Source organism: Panthera uncia (assembly GCF_023721935.1).
Source record: "Panthera uncia isolate 11264 chromosome D3 unlocalized genomic scaffold, Puncia_PCG_1.0 HiC_scaffold_8, whole genome shotgun sequence".
NCBI classification, from domain to species: Eukaryota; Metazoa; Chordata; class Mammalia; order Carnivora; family Felidae; genus Panthera; species Panthera uncia.
In genome coordinates this window covers 84,203,059-84,231,006 of record NW_026057586.1, presented here as the reverse complement: position 1 = coordinate 84,231,006, position 27,948 = coordinate 84,203,059, and the positions used below count along the sequence as shown (strand labels likewise).

At 47.1% G+C, this 27,948-nt stretch overlaps 1 protein-coding gene across 6 annotated transcripts; it reads left to right on the top strand.

Moving 5' to 3' along the window:
• Positions 1-129: 129 nt before the first annotated feature.
• On the top strand, positions 130-23,454 carry VPS33A (VPS33A core subunit of CORVET and HOPS complexes). Of its 6 annotated transcripts, XM_049619400.1 has the most exons (14): positions 131-275; positions 2,052-2,117; positions 2,566-2,693; positions 3,573-3,759; positions 11,082-11,198; positions 12,049-12,223; positions 12,992-13,185; positions 14,569-14,695; positions 15,822-15,889; positions 16,472-16,609; positions 19,039-19,176; positions 21,327-21,495; positions 21,871-21,979; positions 22,053-23,454. In XM_049619400.1, exons 1-14 carry the CDS (start codon positions 174-176, stop codon positions 22,129-22,131), a joined length of 1,797 nt encoding a protein of 598 aa, XP_049475357.1. In that variant the 5' UTR covers positions 131-173; the 3' UTR covers positions 22,132-23,454. The 6 variants fall into 6 exon arrangements, 5 of the variants coding, with proteins under 5 accessions (XP_049475360.1, XP_049475362.1, XP_049475357.1 ...); XR_007455250.1 differs by lacking the exons at positions 21,871-21,979; positions 22,053-23,454 and adding an exon at positions 19,448-19,804 and having other exon boundaries at positions 130-275; positions 19,907-21,424; XM_049619402.1 differs by having other exon boundaries at positions 21,871-23,454.
• The last annotated feature ends 4,494 nt before the right edge of the window (positions 23,455-27,948 follow it).

Sequence of the window (27,948 nt, the reverse complement as noted above, 5' to 3'; positions counted from 1 at the left end):
ATGCAGCAGAGAGAAAGCAGCGGGCGCCTGATTCAGCAAAGACGGTAGGCGCCGGCCCACCTCAGCTTCCGCGTTGGCTGGGGAGGTGGGGGGAGGGGGCGGTCAGCCGTCCTGGTCACGTGAGCGCGCCGTCATGTGACTGCGTTCGTGGGCTACGCCTAGGGGGAAGCAAGATGGCGGCACACCTGTCCTACGGACGAGTGAACCTGAACGTGCTGCGCGAGGCGGTGCGTCGCGAGCTGCGAGAGTTCCTGGACAAGTGCGCGGGAAGCAAGGTGAGCGATGGGAGGCGGCGACACTGCTTTCCAGCCCCCCGTCCCTCCTGGCCCAATCCGGTGCCCGATTGCCTGAGCCTCTGGTGCACGAGGTCCCTGGGGCTTCCGAGGAGGGGAGCGGGCAGGACCAATGCGCGGGGGAGAGGGGTCTGCCGGTGGGGCTGGGGCACACGGCAGGAGTCGGCGTGGCATCGCGATTGCTTTGTTGCAGCAGAGTAAGCCACTGTGGTATCCCAGGCCATCGTGAACCTTAGCTATGTCAGGTGGCCCTCAGATCCACAGGGGCAGTTCTGGTGCCCCCTGGGAACAGGACGAATGGGGCGGGCCCGGCCCAAGGATGTCGATGGGCCAGTGAACATGCCTTACAGCGAGCATGCATGTCGTACCTTTAAAAGCCTGTGTAGCACTAGCATCTTAGAACCTGCTGCTCACACGTATTATGAAAGAGGTTGTAGTTATTTGCGGTTTTAACGTGACTTTTCTAGGGTTTGTTTCTCCTGTTAGACGTTTACTACCACCCAGCTCACGACTGAGAAATTGTAGATCAAGGACTTAATAGGATTTCGTCTAAGTGGTGTCATCTTTCTCCTCTCTCCTTAGGGTTTATTTGTCCCCCTAAGTAACTGGCAATACAACTCCGAAAAGGAAAGGAAAACTGGGGAATCTCAGGAATCGGTTTTAGGAGGAACAGAACTTCCAGAGATGGAGTGGGTGCTAGCAGCCATTGAGAGAAAAAGGCAGGCTAAGCCCTAGGTGCCCAGTTCAGGCTCAAGAAAGGATACTGAAATCTGAATAACATCACGGATTGGATCAATGGCAATGTTGTGGGTGTAATATTGTGCTGTGGTTTTGCAAACTGTTACCATTGGGGGAAACTGGGCAGAGCATGCAAGGGCTCTCTCTCTAATATTTCTTACAAATAAAAGTTAATCTACACTTATCTCAGTAAAAATTTCAGTTAAAAAAGGGAAGAAGAGGGGTGCCTGGGTGGCTCAGTCGGTTAAGCCTCCCACTTCAGCTCAGGTCATGATGTCACGGTTTGTGGGTTCGAGCCCTGCCAATAGGGGTCTGTGCTGACAGCTTGGAGCCTGCTTTGGATTCTGTGTCTCCCTCTCTGTCTGCCCCTCCCCCACTTATGCTCTGTCTCTGTCCCTCAAAATAAATAAATAAGGGAAGAAGAAGAAATGACACTGGAGGTTAGCAGTAATAATGTTCATGGGAGCCCAGAACAATGACCCGTGAGTTGTCAGCTGAGTTCTACACTGGGGTTCTAGTCCCCTTATACTATATGTAAGGTCCAAAGTCCCTACGTGGCCCTGGACATGTTACTTAAACTTCCCAAACCCTTTAAAACTTTCCTCTTCTGTCAAAATAAGATTCGTAATACCTACATCCAAGGTTTTAATTTTATATAATTGGATTATGTGACATTTCCATGTAAAATGCTAGACTGAGCTGTTGCCATTGGCAGTTTCCATCTGGTTCAATCTACTCGTTAATACCATGACACAAATACGCAACAAACTACAGTTCCTTCTTCCTGTTTGAGGATGGTGGTTATGTCTTAACTTTCCCGTGACAACAGTAACATCCTTGTCCAGATCCTGCTTTTCTTTAGACCTGTAAGATACGAATGTGATTAGAGCCAGTTAAAATTTTTGCTAATTCAGTTTGAAGCAAATGTTCCTACTACGTCCTCTGACTGCTGCTTTCTGTCGATATTGTTGAAATTCCTGATATTAACCCTAACAAGAGAAAGTTTCTCTCCTCCTACAGGCAATAGTTTGGGATGAGTACCTCACAGGACCATTTGGCCTGATTGCACAGTATTCACTACTGAAGGTAAATGAGCTATTTGGGTTTTGTTTGGGGATTAGTAATTCTGTGCTTTAGTAATAATAGGATTTTACATTTTTCCTGAGTAATTGACTTGCAGAGTTCTTTGATCTTTATAGACACTGATGCTGATGCATGTCTAACATTTTTTATACAGTGGCCACTGGCCAGTGATTTTATACTGATCCTAATTCTAGAGAAATTACTAGCATTGTGTTATGTGACCATCACCTGGTGTCATTGACAGGTCATCATGTGAGTCATTTGAATTCAGATGCAATAGCATTGACTTAATCCTGAAACTTTGTCCTTTATACATCTGGCTTTGGGGAATCTAAATTTTGCTAATGAAGCATTATGCACTTTTGGCTGGGAGTGTTTATGATGACTGAATCTGGATATGATAGGTAAAGTACAGGGTTTTTGTTAACCTTTTGTGTATGTGTTTTCTTAGGAACATGAAGTGGAGAAAATGTTCACACTTAAAGGAAGTCGTTTGCCAGCAGCTGATGTCAAGAATATTATTTTTTTTGTCAGACCCAGGCTAGAGTTGATGGATATAATTGCTGAAAATGTGCTCAGGTATCTCCCAGAGCCTCTGTTTGGACCAAAAGAGGTTGATCCTTCTCAGGGTTTTAACATACCTAACTCTTCCTTGCAACCTCCTTGTCTTGGCAGTGAATCGGAAGGTGGTCTTTTAGAAAACTGGGCAGGTGTGAAAGAATGTAAGAGGGGAATGGGAAGCTCCCATGAACTTGTTCAGACAGTTGGAGAAGGGGGTCATCATATAACCCCGTTTTCAGGACAACTAAAAATTTGGACCTATTATCGGTGGGAAGGACCCTGATTAAAACTACAAAATCTCTAATGGTCATCTTTCAATACACTGTATATAGTGTGCTCAAATTTCATAAGCAAAATAAGTACGAGCCGATTAAAATTTAACGTAGCATCCAATCTATAGAGGAAGTTCTTAGCCCAGTTTGCACTCTGTGGTACAGTTGATTGAAAAGGCCCTTAAAATCTTAAAAGCATATGGGCTATTTTGGGAGGCCCACTGTCAAGGAGACTAGAGGTGGAAGTCAAGAGTGATCTTTCCTTTTTCTGTAAGACTGTGTCACAGCATTGGTTTGGTTAAAGAACCATCTGTTTTTCAGTAAGACACGGACATCCTGTTTCAATAAACCTGAGAGCTTAATGCCCCATAAATGGTTTAAGAGAAAGCTAGAAAATGCTTCACAAAACACTGGCTGTGAATCAACGCCTCTTTCCTCTCAGGGAAAAAAAAAGAGAGGGAGAGAGAGAGCCAACTATGCAGCAGTTTGAGTGCGTTTATCTGATGCCCATTTATTTAGCGCCTGCTGTGTGCCAAGCAACAGGCCAGGCTCCAGGAATAAAATAGATGAAATAGCCTACGACTCGAAGGCGCATGCAAGCTAACAAGTGTTACTTCTCTTGCAGTGAAGACAAACGTGGCCCAGCAAGGGATTTCCACATTTTGTTTGTTCCACGACGAAGTTTACTGTGTGAACAGAGGTTGAAAGACCTGGGTGTTTTGGGATCCTTTATTCATAGGGAGGAGTACAGCCTAGACCTCATTCCATTTGATGGGGATCTCTTATCCATGGAATCAGAGGGTGCATTCAAAGTAAGTTTGACATTTAATTTCAGACTTTATTATTTTTTTTATTATTATTTTTTTAAGTTTATTTTGAAAGAGAGGCACGCACATGCCTGCATGTACAGGGGAGGGGCAGAGAGAGAGGGAGAGGGAGAATCCCAAGCAGACTCCGAGCTGTTAGTGCAGAGCCCGATGTGGGGCTCGATCCCATGAACCGTGAGATCGTGACCTGAGCCGATGTCAAGAGTCAGACGCTTAACCAGTTGAGACACTCAGGTGCCCCTGTGCTTAATTTTTTTATAACAGCTTTATTGAGACAAAATTCACATACCATAAAATTTACCCTTTTAAAGGTGCAGTTCAGGGACGTTGGGGTGGCTCAGTCGGTTGAGTGTCCGACTCTTGGTTTCAGCTCAGGTCATGATCTCATGGTTGGTAAGACTGAGCCACAAGTCGGGCTCTGTGCTGACAGTGAGGAGCCTGCTTGAGATTCTCTGTCTCTCTCTCTCTCTCTCTCTCTCTCTCTCTGTCTCGACCCCTCTTTCCTGCTCATGCACTCTCTTTCTCTCTCTCTCAAAAATAAAGTGTGCAGTTCATCAGTTTTCTGTATATTCACAGAGTTGTGCAACCATCACCACTGTCTAATTTTGGAACATTTTTATCATCCCATAAGAAACCCTCTGCCCATTAGCAGTCACTCTCTCTCCCCCAAGCTACTGGCAGTCCCTAGTCTTGTGCCGTCTGTATGGATTTGCCTGTTCTGGAGATTTCTTACTAATGAAGTCATATACATGTGGTCCTTTGTGTCTGGCCTCTTTCTTAGCCTCATGTTCTCCAGGCTCATCCAAGTTGTAACAGGTGTCAGCTCCCTTCCTTTTGATTGCCAAATAGTATTCCTTTGTAATGATCTCCCACACTGTGTTTACCGTTCATCTAGAGTGTTCGGATCATGATTTTTCACTTGTCGGCCATCACGATGCTGCAAACGTTAATACAAGGTTTTGTATGTGCATGTGTTTTCATTTCTGTTAGATATACCTAGAAGTAGAATTGCCGGGTCATATGATAAAACTCTGTTTAACGTTTGGGGGATCCACAGTGACTGCACCATTTTCTGCTCCAGCCAGAGGTAGATGAGGGTTCCAGGGTTTTTTTTGTTGTTGTTTTTTTTTTTTAATTTTTTTTTTTTTTTTAACGTTTATTTATGTTTGAGACAGAGAGAGAGACAGAGCATGAACGGGGGAGGGTCAGAGAGAGGGAGACACAGAATCTGAAACAGGCTCCAGGCTCTGAGCTGTCAGCACAGAGCCCGACATGGGGCTCGAACTTACAGACCGCGAGATCATGACCTGAGCCGAAGTCGGCCGCTTAACCGACTGAGCCACCCAGGCGCCCCAAGGGTTCCAGTTTTATATCCTCACCAACCTACCATCGTCTGTCTTTTTGGCTTGCCATCCTGGTGAGTGTGAAACATGATCTCATTGTGGTTTTGATTTACATTTCCATAGCAACCAGTGATGCTGATCACCTTTTCATGTGCTGATTGGCCGTCGGTATGTCTTCCTTTAAAGAAATGTCTATTCCGCTCCCTGACACATTTTAAAAATTGGGATATTGTATCTTTTCATTAGAAGAGTTGTAAGAATTCTTAGTATGTTCTGGATGCAAGTCCTTTTTTATCAGATACCAGATTTGCAAACATTTTCTCCCATTCTGTGAGGTTTTTTTTCACTTGGTAAAAGTGGGGTCCTTCAAAACACACACACAGTTTTTTTTTTCCCCCACCACGAAAAATGTTTCTAAGTAAGCTTCACACCCAGCATGGAGCCCATTATGGGGCTTGAACTCACAACCCTGAGATCAAGACCTGAGCCGCGATCAAGAGTCAAGTGAGCCACCCAGGCGCCCTTCCTGACAATTTTTAATTTTGAAGTTCAGTTTATCTGTTTTTTCCTTCTTGTTGCTTATGCCTTTGATGTCCCATCTAAGAAGTCATTGCCTAACCCGGGGTAACGCATTTACCCTGATGTTTTCTTCAAAGAATTTTATGGTTTTAGTCTTACGTTTAGGGCTTTGACCTATTTTGAGTTCATTTTTTTTCTGATGTGAAGTAGGGATCCAACGTCATTCATTTGCGTGTGGCTGTGCATGTGTTCCCGCACCGTTTGCTGGAAGGTGATGGTATTTTCCTCATTGAATTGTCTTGGTACCCTTGTTGAAAATCGGTTGTCCGTAAGTGTAAGTGTTTATTTCCGGTGTCTCCGTTCTTTGCCTTAATCAATATGTCTGTCCTTATGTCAGTACCATACTGTCTTGATTACTGTGGCTTTGTTGTAAGCTTTGAAAGTGAGAGATGTGAGTCTTCCAAGTTAAAGTAGTTAAATATATCACTTTTATTCTTTTAGCTTGTGCTTTTTTTTTTTTAATGTTTGTTTATTATTTTTGAGAGAGAGGGAGAGACAGAATGTGAGCGGGGGAGGGGCAGAGAGAGGGAGACACAGAATCCGAAGCAGGCTCCAGGCTCTGAGCTGTCAGCACAGAGCCCGACAAGGGGCTCCAACTCACAGAGTGGTGAGATCGTGACCTGAGCCAAAATCGGACGCTCAACTGACTGAGCCACCCAGGCGCCCCATTAGCTTGTGCTCTTGAGTGTTAATAAATCCTTTTCCACCCTGAAGATATAGAAAATCGTATATTTTCCTTGGAAAGTCTTGAAGTTTTGCTTTTTATATTCAGGTTTTTAAGCTAGTTTGAATTGTGTGTTTTATGGAGTGTGTGGTGTGAGGTAGGGGCTCGTTTAACTTTTTCCGAGTGGGCAGCCCGTTGTTCCAGCAATGGTTTTCTCCACTGAGTATTTTCAGCATGTGTTTATAGTGACTGTGCACGCCTTCTCCAGTTCTGAGAGTTTTCTTGCAAATGTAATTGTATGTATTTGTTTTATTTACCATCTTTATTTCAAAGAACATTTTCTCTCATAAGAATGTTACCTTATCTGGGGCGCCTGGGTGGCTCAGTGGGTAAGGCCCGACTCTTGGTTTCGCCTCAGGTCATGATCTCACAGTTTGTGGGTTCAAACCCTGCATCGAGCTCCATCCCCGACTCTTGGTTTCGCCTCAGGTCATGATCTCACAGTTTGTGGGTTCAAACCCTGCATCGAGCTCCATGCTGATGGTGTGGGCGCTGCTTGGGATTCTCTCCCTCTGTCCCTCCCGTGTGCGTTCTCTCTCTCTCTCTCTTTTTCTCTGTCTCTCTCAAAACAAATAAACTTTAAAAAAAAGGAGTATTACTTTACATTTAATAAAATGATTTGAAAGTGTTTGAAAACATTATCCTTGCACAGTGATACATTTCTTTGAGTAAGAAACAGTACAGAGTGAAAAATAAGCCTCCCTGTTCTCAAGCTGCCAAATCCCTCCCAGAAGCAATCACTATTACTAATTCTTTTCTTTTTTCAGAGATGCTTTACATAACTATAGCTCATAGTATATATAAAATACCTTTCTCACTTTTATACAAATGGTGTCCTATCCTATGTAAGTTTGGTATCTTGCTTTATTCTCTTAGTAATATATCTCAAGGTTAATTTATACCATACATGAAAATGCTTCTGTATTTTTAATTTTTTTTAATGTTTATTTATTTTTTTAGAGAGGGAGACAAAGTGTGAGCAGGGGAGGGGCAGAGAGAGAGGGAGACACAAAATCCAAAGCAGGATCCAGGTTCTGAGCTGTCAGCACAGAGCCTGATGCAGGGCTCGAACTCAAACCGCGAGATCATGACCTGAGCCAAAGTCGGCCGCTTAACTGACTGAGCCACCCAGACGCCCCGTTTGCTTCTGTATTTTTATTTGAAGATGCATAGTGTTCCATTGTTTGGAGGTATCACGATTTATCAAACCAGTCTCCTTCTGAAGGACGTTGCGGTGTTTCTCACCTTGTGCTGTTGGAGGTGGTGCTATAGTGAATAGTCCTGTACACGTCTGCCCCGAAGCTGTAGGCTTTAACTGTGCTTACTCTCCGTTGACATTTGTCTTTTAATTTTGCTTGTGGTAGTTTTTGCCATGTGTGTTTTTCAGCGGAGTCACATTTGTCCATATTTCCTTCCTAGATTCATGGGCTTGTGATGCTGCTGGTCTGGACACTAGAACTTTTGAGAACCTTCTGGTGTTGTACAAAAAATTATTTGGAACTTTTTCTCCCCCAGTGCGTTGTTACAGTGATCATCGCCTAAAAAGAGTTTACTTGGGGTAGTAGATTTCATTTGGCCGCACTGATTAATTTGAATAACGAAGAGACCTTCTTGGCTCCTTTTTTGCCACATTCCTGATGTTTTGCTTATATACTGAGTCTCATCCAGGGACCGTACAGATTCCCCCTCCCCCCAACATTTTGTGTGAAGAACCTCAGACATACAGAAAAGTTGAAAGCGTTCTACAGGAAACACCCACATACCCATCACTTGGATTCCAGCACTGCCATTTTGCTGTATCTGCACCCTCATATCTGTAATGCTGTGCCCACATGTAATTAATTCACATCTGTGTAATTAATGGGAGTTGGTAGCAGCTGAGGAAGACTCGTCCTGGCATGAGGAAACCTGCCCAGAGGAGAGATTTCCTCTTTGTGTTTCTGGTGATTTGCAAAAAAAAGGGACAATTATTTTCTGCTGCAAATTTCAAGCTCTAGGTTTTGTACGTTCACCTCAGATTCTGTTTAGAAATCAACGATTTTGCCTGGATGGTAAAGCCCCAAGTTCCACCTAATGCTAAATGCAACCCCGATTTCTTTTTTTTTTTTTTTTAATGTTTATTTATTTTTGAGAGAGAGAAAGAGAGACAGAGCGTGAGCGGGGGGAGGATCAGAGAGAGAGAGAGAGGGAGACACAGAATCCAAAGCAGGCTCCAGGCTCTGAACTGTCAGTACAGAGACTGATGCAGGGCTCGAACTCACAAACTGTGAGATCATGACCTGAAGTCTGATACTTAGCCACTCAGGTGCCCCTCAACCCTGATTTCGGATGGAGTTGATGTAATTTTTACGTATTTATGTGATTTTAAGTAGTGAGCATAATTTAGTGGTTTTTGGCATCCAAAGGCACATGGAGATCTTTCTGTGCTTTGGGGATGTGATTGTAACCTTCTCCATCATTGTACTGTGTGAAATGTGGGAATCAGAGGTCAGCCCGTTGACTGGGCCTGGCCCGTTCACAGCACTCAAGAACAGTGCTTAACGTATTGTGGCCTTCGTATATACACATACAAATCAGTGTCTATAAATCTGTCTCCTTTGTAAACACTGTAGGTATGTGGGATTTGGAGGTCAAAAAATATGTGTATTGAAATGTTAATGATACTAACGTTTGTCCCTCTCCAGATGTCCTCCTGGCTTGAAATTCCACAAACTCACAGTAGAGTTAGGATATTTAACACAAATAATCACCCCATCACCAATTATTTTAGAGCAAAAAATTCAAGATTAATATCTGTTAACTTTATTTATTTACTTATTTTTGAGAGAGAGCGAGTGTGCGCGTGCACGCCCCAGGAGACAGAGGTGGAGAGAGAGACTCTTAAGCAGACTCCGTGCCCAGCTCAGAGCCCGATGTGGAGCTCGGTCTCGCGACCCTGAGATCGTGACCTGACCTGAAATCGAGAGTCAGGCGCTTAACCGGCTGAGCCACTCAGGCACCCCGTTGTTAACGTTTAAATCTTTTTTTAAAGATAGACTTGTGGGGGCACTTGAGTGACTCAGCCGGTTAAGCATCCAACTCTTGATTTCAGCTCAGGTCTTGATCTTGTGGTTTGTGGGTTTGAGCCCTGCGTCAGTCTCCATGCTAGCAGTGTGGAGCCTATTTAGGATTCTTTCTCCCTCCCTCTTTGCCTCCCCCTGCTGATGCGCTCGTGTGCACATGCACGCGCGTGCTCTCTCTCTCTCTCTCTCAAAATAAATGAATATTAAAAAGAAAAGAGACTCATAAAAGAAATACCTGTAGTGGTAAAACTTTTTAAGTTAAAAATATGAATGCTATTTGGGAGATGTTCCCTAATTTTTTCTTCCTTGAATTTTGATCTCACTTCCGCTCCAGTCAGGAGTTCTAAGCAATTTTGCCAGAAAGTGTCTCCAGACATTCTTGATCTTGGCCTGGCCCGGTCACTGCAGTGTTAAAATACCCCAGACCTGGAAGAGCCGTCACCTGTCACTGCTTCCAGTAGTGACCACACACTCATCAGTGTCTTTGGGGGACAGCCCTCCTCCCTCCCCCGGGGGGAGTGCACTAGTGCTCTACTCTGTCTTCCCTGATTCTTCCGGTGTCCTTTCCCTCCTGGCTTTGGAGGCTAGAGACACGTTGGGTGGGTGGGTGGAGGGCAGGTGTCTGGTGCTGTGTACCATTTTGACTTATGGATGGGTGATATTTGTGGGGGGGGAAAGTCCAAACAATTCCAAATGATAAAAACTAACATTTATTAAGCACTTACTGTATACTTTAAGTGCTGGAGTTAAATGTTTTACATGCGTTTTCTTCTCCTTATGCTTTGTGGACGATACTCCCTTCTACTGATGGGTAAGCTGAGGCACGCAGAGGTTTTCTCACCCGCCCAGGGAGCAGCTGGGAAGTGGCCCGGCTGGGGCCCAGATCAAGGCTGTCTGAGTCTAGAACCGTGCCCCCCCCCCCCGCCCCCGACGAGGATCAGATCTGAGTGTTTCCCCTCTTACTTCCCAGCTGGTCTTGTGTGCATTTTATTGGCCTTTACAAAATAGACCTTGTATATTGTATATCATAAAATATATTTTCTAAAAATGAGATCATAATCTAAAGATTCTTCAGCCACCCCTTTTCACTTCTCAAGACGTCAGGACCTTTGTTTGTTGGCAGCATATGTGAAAACCTCGTGTTTGTCAAAACGGCTAAGTACCCTGTCGTGTGGTCCTCTGGGGCTCCGGGGGTCAAAGAGTATGTGCCTTTGTGGGTATTAGCATAGGGCCTTCCCAGAATGTCCTGCCAGGGTCTACAATTCCCACGGTGAGTGGGAGAACCCATTCCCCCTGTAAGTCTTTGTTAATCAGTTTACTGACGAGCTCGTAAAGTACACCTGGTGTGCTTGACGAACACTTTTCTTCCAGAAGGCTCGGCCAGTTGCTTCCACAGCTGCATCTCCATAGCACCGCTGTTGGCCTTGTGCTCTAGACTCCCAAAGAGCAGCTTGACAAAACGGTCTTGCGTCCCCCCTCTTTCCAGGCAAAGCGGGAAATGAGTGGAAAACCCCAGTACCAGACAGAGGCGGGTGCTGGCAAGCACCCTATGACTGTGGCCTGGCAGTAACCACCCTTCTCCCCCCCCCCCCCCCACAGGAATGCTACCTGGAAAGTGACCAGACCAGCCTCTACCATGCAGCCAAGGGGCTGATGACCCTGCAGGCTCTGTACGGGACAATCCCCCAGATCTTTGGGAAAGGAGAGTGTGCCAGGGTAAGAAGTGGCCTGTGTTTCTGGGGTGAAGGAAGGGGTGCCCTGCTACCCAAAAGGGGAGTGATAGCAAGCTGTTTACAAATAAGTACAGCCAGTCCTGTTTGTGAATTCACCTAGTTGCTGAAATGTACTCGTAACCCCCCAGACCGATAGTCACGGTGTTTTGTGGACAGGTCCAGGGTAGCAAAAAATTTGAGTTGTCCAATGTGCCTGTTCCCAGCTGACATCCAGTAAAGTGATGCTCTGCCTTCTTGTTTCATCTCTTAGACTATAAACAGGGACTATATAGTGCCGTGTGCTACTTAACGCCATATTTCTTGCACTTTTGTGCTTTTTATCGGTGATCTCACTGTTTCACATGGCCCCACAGGTAGTCCTAAAGCACTGTCCGGTGTTCCCAAGCTCAGGAAGGTTCTGGTGTGCCGTACGGAGAAAATACCTATGTTGGCTAAGCTTCCTTCGGGCATGAGTTACAGTGCTGTTGGCTATGAGTTCATTGTTGGTGAATCAACAGTATATATTAAATAAGGTGTCTTTAAATAGAAACTCACATTGATTAGTTGATAAAAATGTCACCAGAGGCTCATGGGAACTTAACCCCGTGTTTCCCCTCAGAGCAGTGGCTCCGTATTCGCTAAGTCAGTGGTCATGGTGACTCTCCAAAAGTACCATGAATAATGAGAACAGACTGTGTCTGAGCTCATGCCTCGTTGAGTAGTGGCCGGTGTTGGGGTACATGTACATGTTCGAGTGGGTGGCCAACAGCAGACACTCTTCTCTGTCTTGAGCTAAATTTGAAAATCAGCTAATTCCCAGGAAAGTCCCATCTGATCCAATGTTTGATTTCCAGCAAGTGGCCAATATGATGATCAGGATGAAGAGAGAGTTTACAGGAAGCCAAAATTCAATATTTCCTGTTTTTGATAATCTCTTGCTGCTTGATCGAAACGTGGATTTATTAACACCTCTTGCCACGCAGCTTACGTATGAGGGACTCATTGATGAAATTTATGGCATTCAGAACAGTAAGTAAAGCGACATCTGTGTTTACTAACAGGTCACTGGATACAGACATCCAGAAGGTTTCTTCTTTTTTTTGAGATGCTGTCTTTGCGTGTAAATCAGAGGATATTTGAGAAAATAAAAATACTGACTTCCGGCTTTCAGACAAAGTCCAAGCAAAAACTGCTGTCGTCGGTGCCACAAGGGCTGGCCGGGTGCTTTGTGTGCAGACTGTGCTTATCCCCGTGAGCTGTGGCCATGGGTTAGATTCAGGTGGCGTTGCAGTTCGGAGACTGTAGGCCCTCCCGGCTGGCAGTTGTTCAGGAAAGCTTGTCGGAGAGGCGGCATTTGCCCTGGGTTTGCGGAGAGGGCACAGCGTGGGGCACACCATGTCATAAATGCAGGGACGCTACAGGGGAGATTGCTGTGGGGTATATCCAGGGAAGGGCAGGTAGTCGAGGTTGGAGACACCAGATGGAAGACTGGGGAGGCCGGCTAGCAGTTGGGTGCGACAGATTATTAGGTCAGAGGTCACTTTGGCCCACATGATGCTTGTTTCTGTCGGCATTTAAAATTTTAGAAACGTTTAGTAACAATCCTGATTGATTTATTTGTGACCAAAGTGTACCTTGATATGGGAAAAACTGAAACCTCTGTGCCATACGCCATTTTCCCTAAAGCCAAGGGCTTCCTTCTCTCCTGAGCTGGAGAATTCTGTTTCGAGCCTGAGCACTTGATCGGTTCTGCCGGTAAATTCACCCAGGCGCTTGTCTCCTTCCATTGTGGCTCAGGTTATGTGAAGTTACCTCCGGAGAAATTTGTACCTAAGAAACAGGGCGATGGCGGGAAGGACCTTCCCACGGAAGCCAAGAAGCTTCAGCTGAATTCTGCCGAGGAGCTATACGCTGAGATCCGAGACAAAAACTTCAACGCGGTGGGCTCAGTACTTAGCAAGAAAGCAAAGGTGATCTCCGCAGCGTTTGAGGTGAGGCGGTCTGGCTGTCTTGCTGCGCCCAAGGTCACGGGCTAGACTGCCCCTCCCAGGAAGAGGGGCAGAGCGCCAGAGAGACACCCCCCCACCCCCCCGGCCCCTGCCTTGAAGCGGGGCGACAGCGTCATTGCACATTTCTCTCCTAAGGAGCTGTGCGTTTGGTCCTGGGGGCCCCACGGGCCTTCTTTTAGAACTCGTTCCCAGACCCACAACAGAAGGTTTTGAGCCTGCTCCTTTTTTGCAGGGTGGCAGGAGCTGGGTGTGCAGTTCACAGACTTGTGTCGTAAATATTTGCTTTACCCTCTTCTTTTTCGTGATTTCCTACCTCACACAAGATGGAACCAGCTGGGCCATAAATAAAAGATCCCCTAGAATAGAACCTGCAGCTTGGGGTGGAAGCTCGAAGTTTAAGCCAGCGGGTAGGTGACGGGGGAGCCCCGCAGATGTGGGAGGTGATAATGAGAGAGGCAGTTTCATTTTCACCTTCCTGCCTCCTCTTGCCCGGCCACTGAGTTATTCTTGGGGGAGCTCGTTTTGGAAACGTGGAAATTCAGGAAGATGTTAAACCCTGAATATTTAGACTTTGGAAACATAAACTGGGAGAATTTTTGAAAACTAATTTCCCACCGAGTATATATTAGATTTCATCTTTCTTAGGGATTATATTTATTAATTGATTGTCATATATATATATTTTTTTATGTTTTAATTTTGAGAGGGAGAGTGCGAGCAGGGGAGGGGCAGAAAGAGAGGGAGACAGAATCCGAAGGAGGCTGAGCTGCCAGCACAGAGCTCGAACTCACAAACCGCAAGATCATGACCTGAGCCACCCACGCGCCCCTGATATTCATATTTCTGAAGTTCCTTTTGGTTTAAATGATTACATTTTGGAAAAAAAAAAAAAATCACTAAGCGAGGTTCACTTTTCCATGGACGATATTCAAGGTTGAGATCCAGCAGTAAGAATGAGTTTTTTTATTATTCTTCTAGAGGACACTTCTTGCTGCTTACGTTCCCCTCTTGACAGCGTTTCTGTGTTTTACTCGAAGCGCTTGTGGGTAACCTAATAGCGTCCCCCACGAATACTCCAGTGTTACTCCAGTGTCTGCAGATAAGCACTCACGATCTGAGCCCGGGCAGAGGAGGAGAAACCCTCACGCGTTTGCTCTCTGAACTACCAACACGGTCATCAGGCACCACGAACTCCTCTTTTTTGTTTCATTCGTAACGGGGGAGCTGGGTTTGGCCTGCTTTATTTGTATCCCGTTCTTTCTTTCACATCGATCATAAATGAAACGTCCTCTGAGCAACGCGCAGAACGGAGCGCTTTAAAAATACCTTCCCTGCCCGATGGGTCTGCCATTCCATCCATTTCAGGAAAGGCACAACGCCAAGACGGTCGGGGAGATCAAGCAGTTCGTGTCCCAGCTGCCCCACATGCAGGCAGCGAGAGGCTCGCTCGCAAACCACACGTCGATCGCCGAGTTAATCAAAGACGTTACCAGTGAGTATCCCTTGGAGGGAAGGTTTTCATCTGGGGCCGACCTGCGCACACCGGGGTCACTGGCACTGTGACGCCTCCTTGGGAAAGGCAGCTCCGTTTTAACGTGTTATTTGCAGCGTTAATTAAGTGTGTGCACGTTCATAGTTAGAAGTGTTCCGTTCGTAGTTAACCCATTTTTTCCTGTTACTAAAACACTGTAATCCTAAAACAAAATACTTGGAAGAGTGATAAGAGAAAAAAACTCTACTGCGGGTTTGCCGCCATAATGAGGCTCTATTTTTTCAGTCTAGTGTTTTCCCTCTTGCTAAGGGTTATTTAATCAGAGCAGTGTGACGTTTCCACATTTGTTTTTGTTTTTCCCTTGAAAACCTCCTGCAGAATGGGTAGAGAGCTCACACGCTGAGTGTTTTGAAAGAACTCAGAAGAGATATATTAAACCAAAGACGAGTTTATTCCTAAAACATGGGTGCCCCGTATTATGAAGTGTACTTTGAACCTGAAGTAGAACATGGTATTAGAAAATCAGTCTTTTGTTTTCATGTCCGTTGAAATCAGTTAAAACTGGTGGAATTTGCTGATGGTAGTGAAATGCTGGGAAGATTAGCTTTCCCTGTTAGGGCACGGTTCTTGAGATCTGTGTTGAGTCCTGAGGATCGCCAAGGGGTACAGCGGTCAACTACGTCTTGATGTAATTTAGGAGGACAGTGTTGTAGGATTTTCCATGTTTTTAGAAGATTGTTTTCAGATGACAATTTATTCGATTAAAAAAAAATTTTTTTTTGATGTTCATTCATTTTTGAGAGAGAGAGAGACACAAAGAGTAAGTTGGGGAGGGGCAGAGAGAGAGGGAGACACAGAATCCCAAGCAGGCTCCAGGCTCTGAGCCGTCAGCACAGAGCCTGACGCGGGGCTCGAACTCCCGAGCCATGAGATCATGACCTGAGCTGGAGTCGGACGCTTAAGCAGTTGTGCCACTCAGCCGCCCCTCAGATGACAGTTTGAACCTTTTGCTTGCTTTTTTTGCACGTCTTGTTTCTTCATCGTCTTCTGTGTAGAAAAACACAGTGTTCCAGTAAATTAACATTTACTTAATATCTAAGTTGCAAATTTGCTAATTACATTTTAGCCTCTGAAGACTTCTTTGATAAACTAACAGTGGAGCAGGAGTTTATGTCTGGAATAGACACTGATAAGGTATGTGAACAATCAACTAGCAAAGAATTGATGATTTGTCGGATGTAAGATTATAGCTAGAAGAGCAGCTGCTTTGACTCCCATGCCTAGCCTAGGTATTTTTGAGAGCGAGTGCAGAATGTGAAAATCTAGGTTTCACCAAGTAGCAGTTCCTTAACTTTGCTCTGTGCAAGGTGTTTTCTGCAGTGCATGGAGTGATGGAGACCCAGCCCCTGAAATCAGCAGTCTTTAAGGCCTGTACTAGATAAATTAAGAGATATGCTTTCTGAGGGAATTGGGTCATTTAATTCCTTTAAATATCCACTTCTGTTCATGTATTTAAAATTATTTCATTCATAGAAATTCCTCTTTTCTCTAGAAAAGTTCCGGACCGTATGGTCCATAAATCGCCGTTATAATTGAAGCAGATGCAGTCACACATGCCCCAGCCTCCCCGCAGCCTCTCAGGAAGTGGTCTGCAGCGTGTGGACGGGCGTTTGCATCACTAAGTGCATCCTCCACTTTGAAAAATAATAGCAAATATTAAGTTCTTTAGGTCCCCAAAGCGGACGGTGGTATGCATACGTATGTATTTGTTTCCAGGTCAACAGTTACATCGAAGATTGTATTGCCCAAAAGCACCCACTGATCAAGGTGTTAAGACTGGTCTGCCTCCAGTCTGTGTGCAACAGTGGACTCAAACAAAAAGTTTTGGATTATTACAAAAGAGAAATTCTCCAGGTCAGTATGTTTTAAGTTACTCATTTACCAAGGGAGGAAACATCTTTTTAAAAAATACTTCTTGGTATTTTGAATACCAAAAATACTTCCGAGCGCCTGGGTGGCTCAGTCGGTTAAGCGTCCCAACTCTCGAGCTCAGTTCGGGTCTTGATCCTCAGGGTGGTGAGTTTGGGCCCTGCGTGGGGCTCTGTGCTGGGTGTGAGGCCCACTAAAACAAAAACAAAAGCCTTTTTAATTAAAGCTCCTGTTTTGATACATTGTTTCCACGGTCTTTTAGATTTTCTAACAGGTAGAGGGGTTGTCCTTGGTATTGATCACTGTTTACTGTGCTCGCATAATGACACCTGATATTTATCGAGCATTTCCTGTGTGCCAGGCTCTACTGAAAGAGCTTTACTGGGGCTCCTGGGTGGCTCAGTCGAGCCGGTTAAGTGTCCGACTTCGGCTCAGGTCATGATCTCGCAGTTCGTGGGTTTGAGCCCCGTGTCGGGCTCTGCGCTGACAGCTCGGAAGGCGGAGCCTCCTTCAGATTCTGTGTCTCCCTGTCTCTCTGCCCCTCCCCTGCTTGTACTCTGTCTCTCTCTGTCTCAAAAATGAATAAACATTAAAAAATTTTTAAATTAAAAAAAACAAAGAGCTTTATTGTATTCATTCGTTTGACCTTCACTGCAGCCCTGTGCGTTAGATGCTGTTATCACCCCCCTTTTATGGATGAAAACACTCAGGCACAGAGTAGTTACATAGCTTGCCCAAGGTCACCCAGCCAGTAAGTGGCAGAGCCAGTGCCAAAACCCAGGGAACTGGGGTCAGGTGCCCATGCTCTTAACTAGATTGCATTCGATTCAGGAAGGGACCTTTTTGCAAATATTCTGATAATAATTCCTTCGCAGACTTATTTAGAGTAAGCCTGTTTTACTTCATAATTAGGAAGAAGCCACCTTTATTTTAAAAAATTCTGCCCTCTGTTTGAAAACATCTCGGGGAATGTTTATTTGCTATTACCATCCACGGTTAAATACACTGTTGTTAAAACTAAACGCTCATTCAGTTTTTTTTGTTATTCTCTCGTTTTGTCTTTTATTGTTCATTTTTATTTTTTTAATATTTATTTATTTTTGAGACAAAGGGAGACGGAGCGTGAGCAGGGGAGGGGCAGAGAGAGGAGACACGGAATCCGAAACAGGCTCCATCCAGGCTCCCAGCTGTCAGCGCAGAGCCCGACACGAGGCTCGAACCCACAAACCATGAGATCATGACCCGAGCCGAAGTCGGACGCCTAACCAGTGGAGCCACCCAGGCGCCCCCTCTTGTTTTGTTTTTAAAAAAATTACACAGATAATACACGCGTTCTTATCACATAAGAGTCTGGTAAGGTCAAGTACCTGGAGCCAAAGGGGATCCTTCTGCCCCTCGCTCAACACCACCTGCCTCCCCAGATAGGTGTGCTTCCAGACTCTTCTTTGCACTTTTGTACAAAGAATCTTTACGTACACAGACTTGGGGGCGAGACTGGCTGGATCCATGTCTCAGCTCTGCTGCTCATTAGCTGTGTAACCTTGGGCCGGTTCTTTAAACTCCTCCATCAAATGGAGACGATACTACCACCTACCTCACTGGCTTATTAGAAAGATGACTGAGTTAATGTATGCAAAGCTCTTAGAACAGATGACTGCCGCCCCTGCTCACAGAAAGTATGTAAGTACTGACCATTGTTACTATTACCTACTGTATCTTTTATAAAGCAGAAGTAAAATCCTACGGTACATAGTGTTCTATCGTGATAGTTTTTGTCCTTAACATATCCAGATCTTTCTTGTCGGGATGTGTAGATGTCCCTCGTTCTTGTTTTTTAATATCTAATTATATCTCATATAAATACATAATTTATTTGTGAATTGGAAGATGTATATTGCAAAGTACATAACTTATTTATTTATTTATTTATTTATTTATTTATTTGATGCTCACTTAAGTTGGGTCTATAAATTCTGACTTTAAAGTAAAATCTTTAGGGGCTCCCGGTGGCTCAGTCGCTTAAGCGTCTGACTTCAGCTCAGGTCATGATCTCACAGTTTGTGTGTTCAAGCCCTGCGTTGGGCTCTGTGCTGACAGCTCAGAACCTGGAGCCTGCTTCGGATTCTGTGTCTCCCTCTCTCTGTCCCACTCCTCTCCCGCCCGTGCTCTCTCCCCCCCCCCCCCCTCAAAATAAACATTGAAAAAAAAAATAAAAATAAAGGAATAACTTTAAATTCCTCTTCAAAACAGTGAGCTGGGTTCATTTTAATGGGTAGGCAGGTCTCATCCCCCACGGACTTTGGTAACGTGACCTTGAGTACGAACCGAATTGATTTGTGGGAAGTGCTCTTTTTAGAAAGTGGCAGAAACCCTTTTCCTGATCTGACATCAATGCCAAATGACTTCTCTTGCAGACGTACGGCTATGAGCACATACTGACCTTATACAACCTAGAGAAGGCTGGCCTGCTGAAACCACAGACGGGGGGCAGAAACAATTACCCAACGATCCGGAAAACGTTACGCCTCTGGATGGATGATGTAAACGAACAGGTAAGACACACCCCTCCACTTCACCTCCGTTTACCTATTGTTAACGGTTTATTGTGACCACATATGGTACTTGATTTACACATCCACCATGCATTTTCTAGAAACGGTTTTCTAGCGTGTTTGAGAAAGTAATGCATTCGCGTGTTCCATCTCCCAGAATCCCAGCGGGGAGCGGAGAGGGTGCTCTCACACTGGGTGGTTTGAGGAGAGTTTCGGGAGATGTGGGCAGGGTGGGAACCGGTGAAAGGAGTCAGTGGCGATTCCTTGCCAGCCTGGGCCCGAGGGCAAGGAGGAGGAGCTGTCGCAGAAACCCGTTCCACAACCTGGAGAAAAGAGCTGTGTGGAGAGGCCGCCTGACAAGATGAGGGATGAGAGAGGCCTGTGGTCGAGGGACACAGCCAGCCTCCAGCAGTGTCGCCAGAGGAAGCCAGGGCAATAACCCTGACGCCATGCTGCTGCCCACTCCCCGGTATTCCATCCGGTGCCTCCCATTGGCCGAACCCGAATCGGGCACGGGAGCACGTTGGTATAGAACCTGCAGGTTCGCCTCCTGGACACAGAGCACCGAGGAGGGCGGAGGGATCGAAAATATTCAGCACGTGTGGTGAAAATGTTGGCCAATACAAAAGTAAGACGAACAGTGAGGAGTCAGCTTCCCTCCACACCTAACCCAGGTTTTCCCTCAGAAGGAACCACGGTAACCGTTTTTTTTTTAAATCTATCCTTCCAGGAAGAGTCTCCTGTATCTACTGACATTTTAACATAAATGATGAGTATTTTCAGAGCGCCTGGGTGACTCCCATCGGTTAAGCGTCCGACTCGGCTCACGTCATGATCTCGCAGTTCGTGAGTTCAAGCCCCGCGTTGGGCTCTGTGCTGGCAGCTTAGAGCCTGGAGCCCACTTCAGAGTCTGTGTCTCTCTCTCTGCCCCTTCCCTGCTTGTTCTCTGTCTCTCTCCAAGATGAGATGAGATGAGATGAGATGAGATGGGATGGAATGGGATGGGATGGGATGGGATGAGATGAGATGAGATGAGATGAGATGAGATGAGATGAGATGAGAGGAGATTAGTATTTTCTACCACTGACCCTCAAAGCAGAGTGCACTTTGCTTTACATTTACTATTGATGCCAGTCTTTCTAAATTTCTTTTTCTTATTTTCTGTTTTTGGACTTTCATAGGCACTTTATCAGGCTGCTTCCTGCAACAAAACCTAATAATTAAAAAGCCTCCTCTTCCAGTGGCAAAATTGGATTATCTTTCCCCAGCGGGAGTATAGATACTCTTGATTTCTACGTTGTACAGTGTAAACACTATGCTAGTTCCACTCTCTCACTGTTCTCTTTTTTTTTTTTTTTTTAATGTTTGTTTTTGAGAGAGAGAGAGAGAGAGAGAGAGCACATGAGTGAGGGAGGAGCAGAGAGACAGGGAGACAGGATCTGAAGCGGGCTCCGCGGGACTCGAAGTCACGAACTGTAAGATCATGACCTGAGCTGAGGTCGATTGCTCAACCGACTGAGCTACCCGGGTGCCCCTCCCTCACTGTTCTGATCTGCCCCTCCCCACCCCAACCACCACTTACCACTGTGTCTTGAAGATCCTGTGATCTACTTCATTCTTTTTTGTAAGGTTTTTTTTTTTAATGGTTGCAGAGCGGTCTTGCAGATAAACCTTAATTTACGACTTGCCAGATTTCTCTCGCTAGAAATTCAGGGTGTTCCCAGTCTGTTGCTAGCACCCACGGTGTTAGTTTACCGGTTTGCGCTTTGGTCTGTGCTGGTACAAGCCCCCTCTGTAGGGTAAATACCTAAAAGTGGGACAGCCGAGTTCAAGGGGTGGGCTCGTTGTTACTCAGCTAGAGAGCGCCGGCTTACCCTCCAAGAAGTTTCTTGCCGGACCAGGTAACCTCGTTTCACGGCCAGTACCTAGAGATGCTTTGAGTGGCGTTTTCAAGATTTAAGTGGGAAGCGAACCTCTGGCAGCTAAGAATCGGGCCCAGCCGGGGTGGACTGGAGCGGGACGTGGCCGGCCTTGATTTGTGTTTCTGCCCTCACAGGCGAATCGCGTATTTTGGGGTTCCCCGTAAAGCCACTGTTCAGGGACTCTGTGTCTCTATGTCTGTAGGCTTTTTTCCTTTAATTATTTAACAGAATCCCACGGACATATCCTACGTGTACAGCGGCTATGCCCCTCTCAGCGTGCGGCTGGCCCAGCTGCTGTCCCGGCCGGGCTGGCGAAGTATCGAGGAAGTTCTGCGCATGCTCCCAGGGCCCCACTTCGAAGAGCGGCAGCCGTTGCCCACGGGGCTGCAAAAGAAACGTAAGTCGGTGGCCAGCATCTGCGACTGCGCACCGCCGGTGTGGTTTTCGTGGATTATGCGGTTGCCCCGTAAGGTACCCGGGAGTCAGAGTCCGGCGCACCCCTCTCGTCGGTTGCTGGTGGAGGGTGTGGGCACCGGAACCCGCCCTCCCCTCAGGAGTGACAGCTCTTAACCTCCGAGTTGAGGATCTCCGTAGTTAGAGAAAACGGTGAGATCCAGATCGAGTTCCTGAGTGTCCGAGGAATTGTCTGCACCAAGACCCAGTTACAGTTACCATTTTTTTCGCTCCTTACACACGATGCCGTTTTTTTAAGAGGTGGGATGAGAAACACCCATAATAAGTAATTCTTCATTCTGAAATGTTTCCATTTTAGGCCAACCGGGAGAAAACCGAGTGACTCTGATATTCTTCCTCGGGGGCGTAACCTTTGCTGAAATTGCTGCCCTGCGATTTCTCTCCCAGTTGGAAGATGGAGGCACAGAGTATGTCATCGCCACCACCAAACTAATGAACGGGGCCAGCTGGATCGAGTCCCTAATGGAAAAACCTTTCTAGGGTGCCCGGAGTCGGCTTGAGCGAACTGCAGAGGAAGCTCGTTTGGAGAGGCCGCCACGAGGAAGGGAGACCTCACTGAAGAAAAACGGAAGAACGCAGAATTTACTTCGGGGTCAGCTTCTTAAATTACACGGTTTCCTCCTCTCTGCTTCTCTTTTGTGTTTCTAATTTCCGGAAGAAGGAAGACCAGAGGAGAATCAACCTGGGTAAAAGAAACACCAGTTGTTAACGTCCTAAGCTCAGGATCCTCCTTAGAGACTTCTGGAAGCGTGCGAAGGACAGTGGGGATGGATCGTCTTCTGCAGCTGCACACGGGGGGCCAGTGCTTAAAATAAGAAGGCAGGGACTGAGGAAGTAAAAACGAGAACTGGAAAGGCTCACCCCTGATTGGATAGTACCGTCTTTCCCGTCATGCCCAGGGCAGTGGCTGAGTGTGGAGGCAAGAGCTCGTCTCGTCTCGGAGTTGAGATTTCTTTCTCCTGCAGAGCCTGGCACGTTGTGTTTGGCGTCACCCCCCCTCCGTCATATCTGATCGTGAAGGCAAGTGTTGATTCCTTGTGCTTTCTGCTTCCACTTCCTCCGCTTCGATAAAGCAGGAGGCCTGGAGGGACTTCTTTCTCCAGATCGAAGCTTATGTATCATCTGTCTGACCAGCTGAACTCCTGTGGCTCCCGTACTTCTCAAGGGCTTGTTACGTTGAGGGGCATGAGGATTGGGGAGCAGCTTCCTGGGAATTTTCTTAGACGCTTTTCCAAGACACTTGCTTCGCACACGTCTTATAAACTGCAAGACGTTTCCGTGGCAGATGCCTCCACCCGGGGCTTCAGTGTTCTTCCCCGGCCATCACGGGCCCCAGCCTCCAGCTGGTCCCACCGGAGCAGTCGTGACATCAGCATTCGCCGACGCCATCTCCACGGTAGCTGCCCCCGCGTACTTCTGTGCGGCCGCTCCACACTCGGCCTCTGGCAAAACACGGCTCCGCTTCAGTCCCTGGTCCGGTACCTCAGCCTCTTCTGGTGCAGCTCGTCGACGGTCTTGGAGACCAGCTGCTCCTGCGGGAGGCGGTTAGTTAGCCGTGGGGCGGAGGAGCGGGGTGTTGGTGGAGAGGCTGGAAATCGGCGTGCGTCCCCTGCCTCCCTCCTGCTCCGTCCCAACGCCTGGGAGAGTTAAATCCAAGAAGGGGACCAAATGGGTGGCTTCGTGGCCCTTGCACAAGTCTCGCCTCTGCCGGGGGACCACGGTCAGCATCCCTTCTGAGGCAGGGTGTGGTTTCTGTTGTTCATTAGTAACCGTACATGTTTTTTCCTCACTTTGTTTCATTAATGAAATTCTGTCAGCACATTGCATGTTAGGAGTGAAAGAGAAATTCTATAATAAATCTCTTCCAGAGTGAGGTGTAGAAGAGGTCATATTTAAGAGATTTCCTTCTCACGCATTCAACTTGGCCTTGACCTTCAGTGTTTGGAAAGTGGTCTTAAAAAAGAAAACTATCCCCGGTTTAGAAGGTCCTTTTTCAAATACTTGTTATCCCAGGGAGACTACTTTATACCTTCCAGCCCCAGCTGTTGTCAGCTTCAGCTGCCTTAGAGAATGAAATCCACCTTGCCTCTCAATGTTTTTGGCTCATGGGATTCAATTCAAGTCTGGTCAGGTCTCCTTGGCTGGGGTTTTTGTCCTATGAACAGATACTCAGTTGTGTCTCCTGTGTCTGCATTCACTCGTGACTCTGTACTTGGCTTGCTCAGAGCATAGTTAGGTCAGCTCCCAAAATGCATTTAGCAGAAGACTTCAAAACATCAATTGCTTCATTTGTATGCAAATAGAAAGTGGGGGATAATTATATATTATCCGCCTTTGTGTAAGTTCACTTAATACTTGAAGCAGCCTTTGTCTCCAAGGAGTATGCCCTTACTGAGAAAGGGTAGGTGAATGGTACATTTATTCCTGGAGAGGGCAGATTGTTTACATCATGTCTGGACTTTTGTCTAGTTAGGCAGACAGTTCTGCTACACCAGCAACTCCATAAAAAAGAAGTCTGCATAGATAAGTATACATGAGCACTGTTCTGTGTCTTACTGTACACTTTTGAATTTTAGCCAACAGGGAAGCATTTGTAGTTGAACTGTAGAGCAAGAGAATCCAGGCATGCTGAGAGAGACTGGGGACGGATCTTTTGGTTTCTTGGTGCATATAAAAGTTATGTTTACACCGTACTGTAGTCTCTCCAGTGCGCCGTAGCATTGTGTCTAAAAAGATACATAATTCTCAATTTAAAAATATTACTAAAAAATGCTAGCCTTCATCTGAGCTTTCAGTGGGTTATGACCACAGATCACCATAACAAATATAATAATGGTGGAAAAGTTTGCGATGTCACGAGAACTACCAAAATGCGACACGGAGACACACTTGATCTTAGCCAAAAGGCCGAGAAGCGATGACACGGAGACGTAAAGGAAGCAAACGCTATTGGAAAAATGGCGCTGGCAGACCTGCGCAATGCAAGGCCGCCACAAACCTTCAGTTGTTTAAAAAAAAAGAAAAAAGCCCACCGTGTCTCCAAAGCACATCGAAATGAGGTGTGTCTGGGCACCTGGGCGGCTCAGTCGGTTAAGCATCTGACTCTCGATCTCGGCTCGGGTTGTGATCTCACAGTCTGTGAGTCTGAGCCGCGCCTGAGGCCCTGCGCTAGCGCTGCAGAGACTGCTTGGGATTCTCGCTCTGTCTCTCTCTCCGACCCTCCCTACTCGCTCTTGTACTCTCAAAAAATAAATTTTTTTTGAAGACTGGCATATCGCCACGAGAAAGTATTTATATTCAGCAGAAATTCAAGAAGAAATACTTTTTTTTTTTTTTTTAACGTTTATTTTATTTTTGGGACAGAGAGAGACAGAGCATGAACAGGGGAGGGGCAGAGAGAGAGGGAGACAGAATCGGAAGCAGGCTCCAGGCTCCGAGCCATCAGCCCAGAGCCCGATGCGGGGCTCGAACTCACGGACCGCGAGATCGTGACCTGAGCTGAAGTCGGATGCTTAACCGACTGAGCCACCCAGGCGCCCCAAGAAGAAATACTTTAAAAAAAAATACCAAACGCACTGAGTGTCTAAAGCAGACTGAAAGAGAGGCTGTGGTCAAGATGGCAAGGCATAGAAACGCAGCATCATGCGAACTGAATCACGGAGAGACTGAATTATACTCTACAGCCAGATGTATTATACTCGTATAGTTTGAGGACCTCCTGTAGAAAATAGAGGATGCCTTTCTGTCAACCAGTGATCTAAAACAAAAAGGCAGTATGTCCACTTTCTCGGTGGGTCTTACTTCTAAATGAATGCATGTGAATTTCAAGCCACATAATGTTTCTTCGCTTCGTTACTTCATGGTGACCAGAGTCTGCAGAGGCTAGAATACTTAACTGCTCTGAGACATCCATTTGAAGGACAGGAGAGTGTAAGGAGACAGAGCTGAGCCTGCTCTCCTAGCCTCTCTTGTTCATCTGTTGCTGTGGTGTGGGGTGAGGGCATAAATCTTAGCCATACTTTCTTTCCTGTCACTAGGCAGGACACAGAAGCCCTTCAGATGACCAGTTCTCTGGGGGAGCAATTACTACTCGCTGGCTTCCTGGGCAGCTTGATAATGTTCTGCTCCTGTTTTCAGCCAGGCTGCGGCCGGGGCAGTGATTTGATAATAACAGACCCTGATTAAATTAAGGAGCCATTTGCTTGTGGATGATGATGTTGATAAAAGGGTTGATGTCCACACACTCATCTATTTTTAAAGGTCAAAAAACAGTCTCTAATCACAAACTACAGCAAAAAGCAAAATAATCCGAAACAGTATAAAGTTTGTGCTTTCCCTTCGTTGTCCATCTGGGAAAGGGTCTGTTATTTGCTGACATCCTTACTGGCTGTTTTTGCATCACATTTGGAGTTGAAATTAGAAGTAGGCTCGTTGGGAAGGTGACTGTATCTCATCTCTAAACTGCTAAACTCTGTAACTTACAATCAAGCACTCAGGGGCTCTTGGTTCTCTAAGCTCCTGTTTCTCACATACATGCATGCTCGCACTTACGTGTTTTTTCAGACAACAGCTTTTGCTTTAGGTGGAAAGTTGTAAGTGAAAGTTGTATATCGGTTCTTCTACTCTGAGGCACAGAGTAGGACGGGGTTCCTCTCGATGTTGGGTAGAAAAGGATTTGCACTATATCCCACCCGCGGTGTTTAGAAAAGCAAGACAAGAAGGGACATGAAAAATCCCCTCGTGTACCACTTGGCTCAGCCCATCTGATTCGGGAGCTTTGCAGGCATCGTTAGAGCCCTGTGGGCTGTGGCCGTGAAATGGGCGGAGGGCAGGCAGGGTTGCCAGTGCCCTGCCTGGCCTGAGACGGGCCGTGCGCAGCTCCCTGATTGCTCAGGGACCACGGGGAGACTCTGATTGGTCTCTAGACCACACCTAGTTGGTGAGCGCAGCTGCTGCCTGAATATCCCACAGCTCTGCCGAGGCCACTGGAGTACGCACACGCCTACCTTTAGACACCAGACCGGGAGAGGAACCGTGGAGCTGCTGCAGCGGAGGAGTTGTGGAAACTTTGCTGAGTGAGTAAAATGGGGAGAGAAGGAAGCTAGTGGCTGGGCCTGAGGGGAGGTTGCTGGGCAGGACAGCAATGGAGGTAAAGAGATTGTTGCCATTGATTCCATCGGCGGTGGAAGATAACAGGACTGGAGCAGATGCACAAGGGGACAATGGGAAGGAGATAAGCCCGGAATCAAATTGATGCCCGCTTCTTGGCACTTCTGCAACACTGGCTGGCCAGAAGGGCAAGCGTGCCAGGCTATAACGCAAAAGACTCTCAAACGGCATGTTATCAAGCCTTGGGGTCCAGGGAATTGCCGAGGGGCTTCAATGAGGACCTGCTGCCTTCTCCCACCCAAATGGGTCCCTCTCCTTTTCCCCTCCCAGGCAGCACGGGCAGCTGGGGCCGCAGGTTGAGTGATGGGAAAAGAAAGCTTTACTTCATTAGGCCATTAGCAGCACTCACAGCATTAAAAATGCAGGAGGTGGATGGGAAGAGAGAGCCAGGGATGAAGACTAATGCAGCAGCGGAGACTGGGAACAGACAGGCTTCTCTCTCCTCACAACCCAGATCCAGATTAGGAGTCATAGAACAAGGAGAACTTTTGGTTTAAAAGACTTCTATTAGTGTAAAGGCAAAGAGGGCGTCCAGATGGTTGTTAGGGAGAAAGTCAGCACTTGGGGCTTCCTCAGCCTTAGGGCAGCATGTTTACTCTTTTGAGGGCCAGGAGCTAGCCTAGCCCCCCCTGTATCCACATTGTCTGTAACACCGCCTGGCTCAGCAGCGCTTGCGGAGTGGCCGATGGAGGGTGGGCTTACGGGGGGGGGGGGGGGGAACCGTCTTTGCGCGCCCAGGGACTCCAGAGTGCCCCCGCCCCGCAGGTCCTCGGGCCTCCCGCTCCCTGCGATGCCGGCCTCGTCCACCATCCACGTGCTGCAGCTGCTGCGGGAGCTGCTGGCCTTCGTGCTCCTCAGCTACACGGTGCTCATCGGAGCGCTGCTGCTGGCCGGCTGGACCACCTACTTCCTGGTGCTGAAGTGACAGCGCCCGCAGCCCCGCCCCCCGCCCCGCCCGCCTCGTGCCAGCCCCCAGCGGCCGGAGCCACCGCGCGCTGCTCCGCCTCCTGCCGGACACATTCCACCCCCCGACGGAAGAACTCTGCGCCTCGCGCTCGGGCCCGGGCTGCCTCTCGAGGCAGGGCCTCGCCCGGGTAGGTATCCAACTTCCTCTCACGACGGCCGACTCCGCTCCGCCCGCTCAGCCCCAGGCCCGGGGCCCGCCCAGTCCCACGCGGAAGCTGCGGCGGTTGGGCGCTCGTCGCGG

Coding starts and splice junctions, on each gene's coding strand:
- VPS33A (XM_049619400.1), top strand. CDS start 174: ATGGCGGCACACCTGTCCTACGGACGAGTGAACCTGAACGTGCTGCGC. Junction 3,760..11,081: donor AATCAGAGGGTGCATTCAAA/GTAAGTTTGACA, acceptor CCCCCCCCACAG/GAATGCTACCTGGAAAGTGA. Junction 21,980..22,052: donor TTGGAAGATGGAGGCACAGA/GTATGTCATCGC, acceptor AAACCTTTCTAG/GGTGCCCGGAGTCGGCTTGA.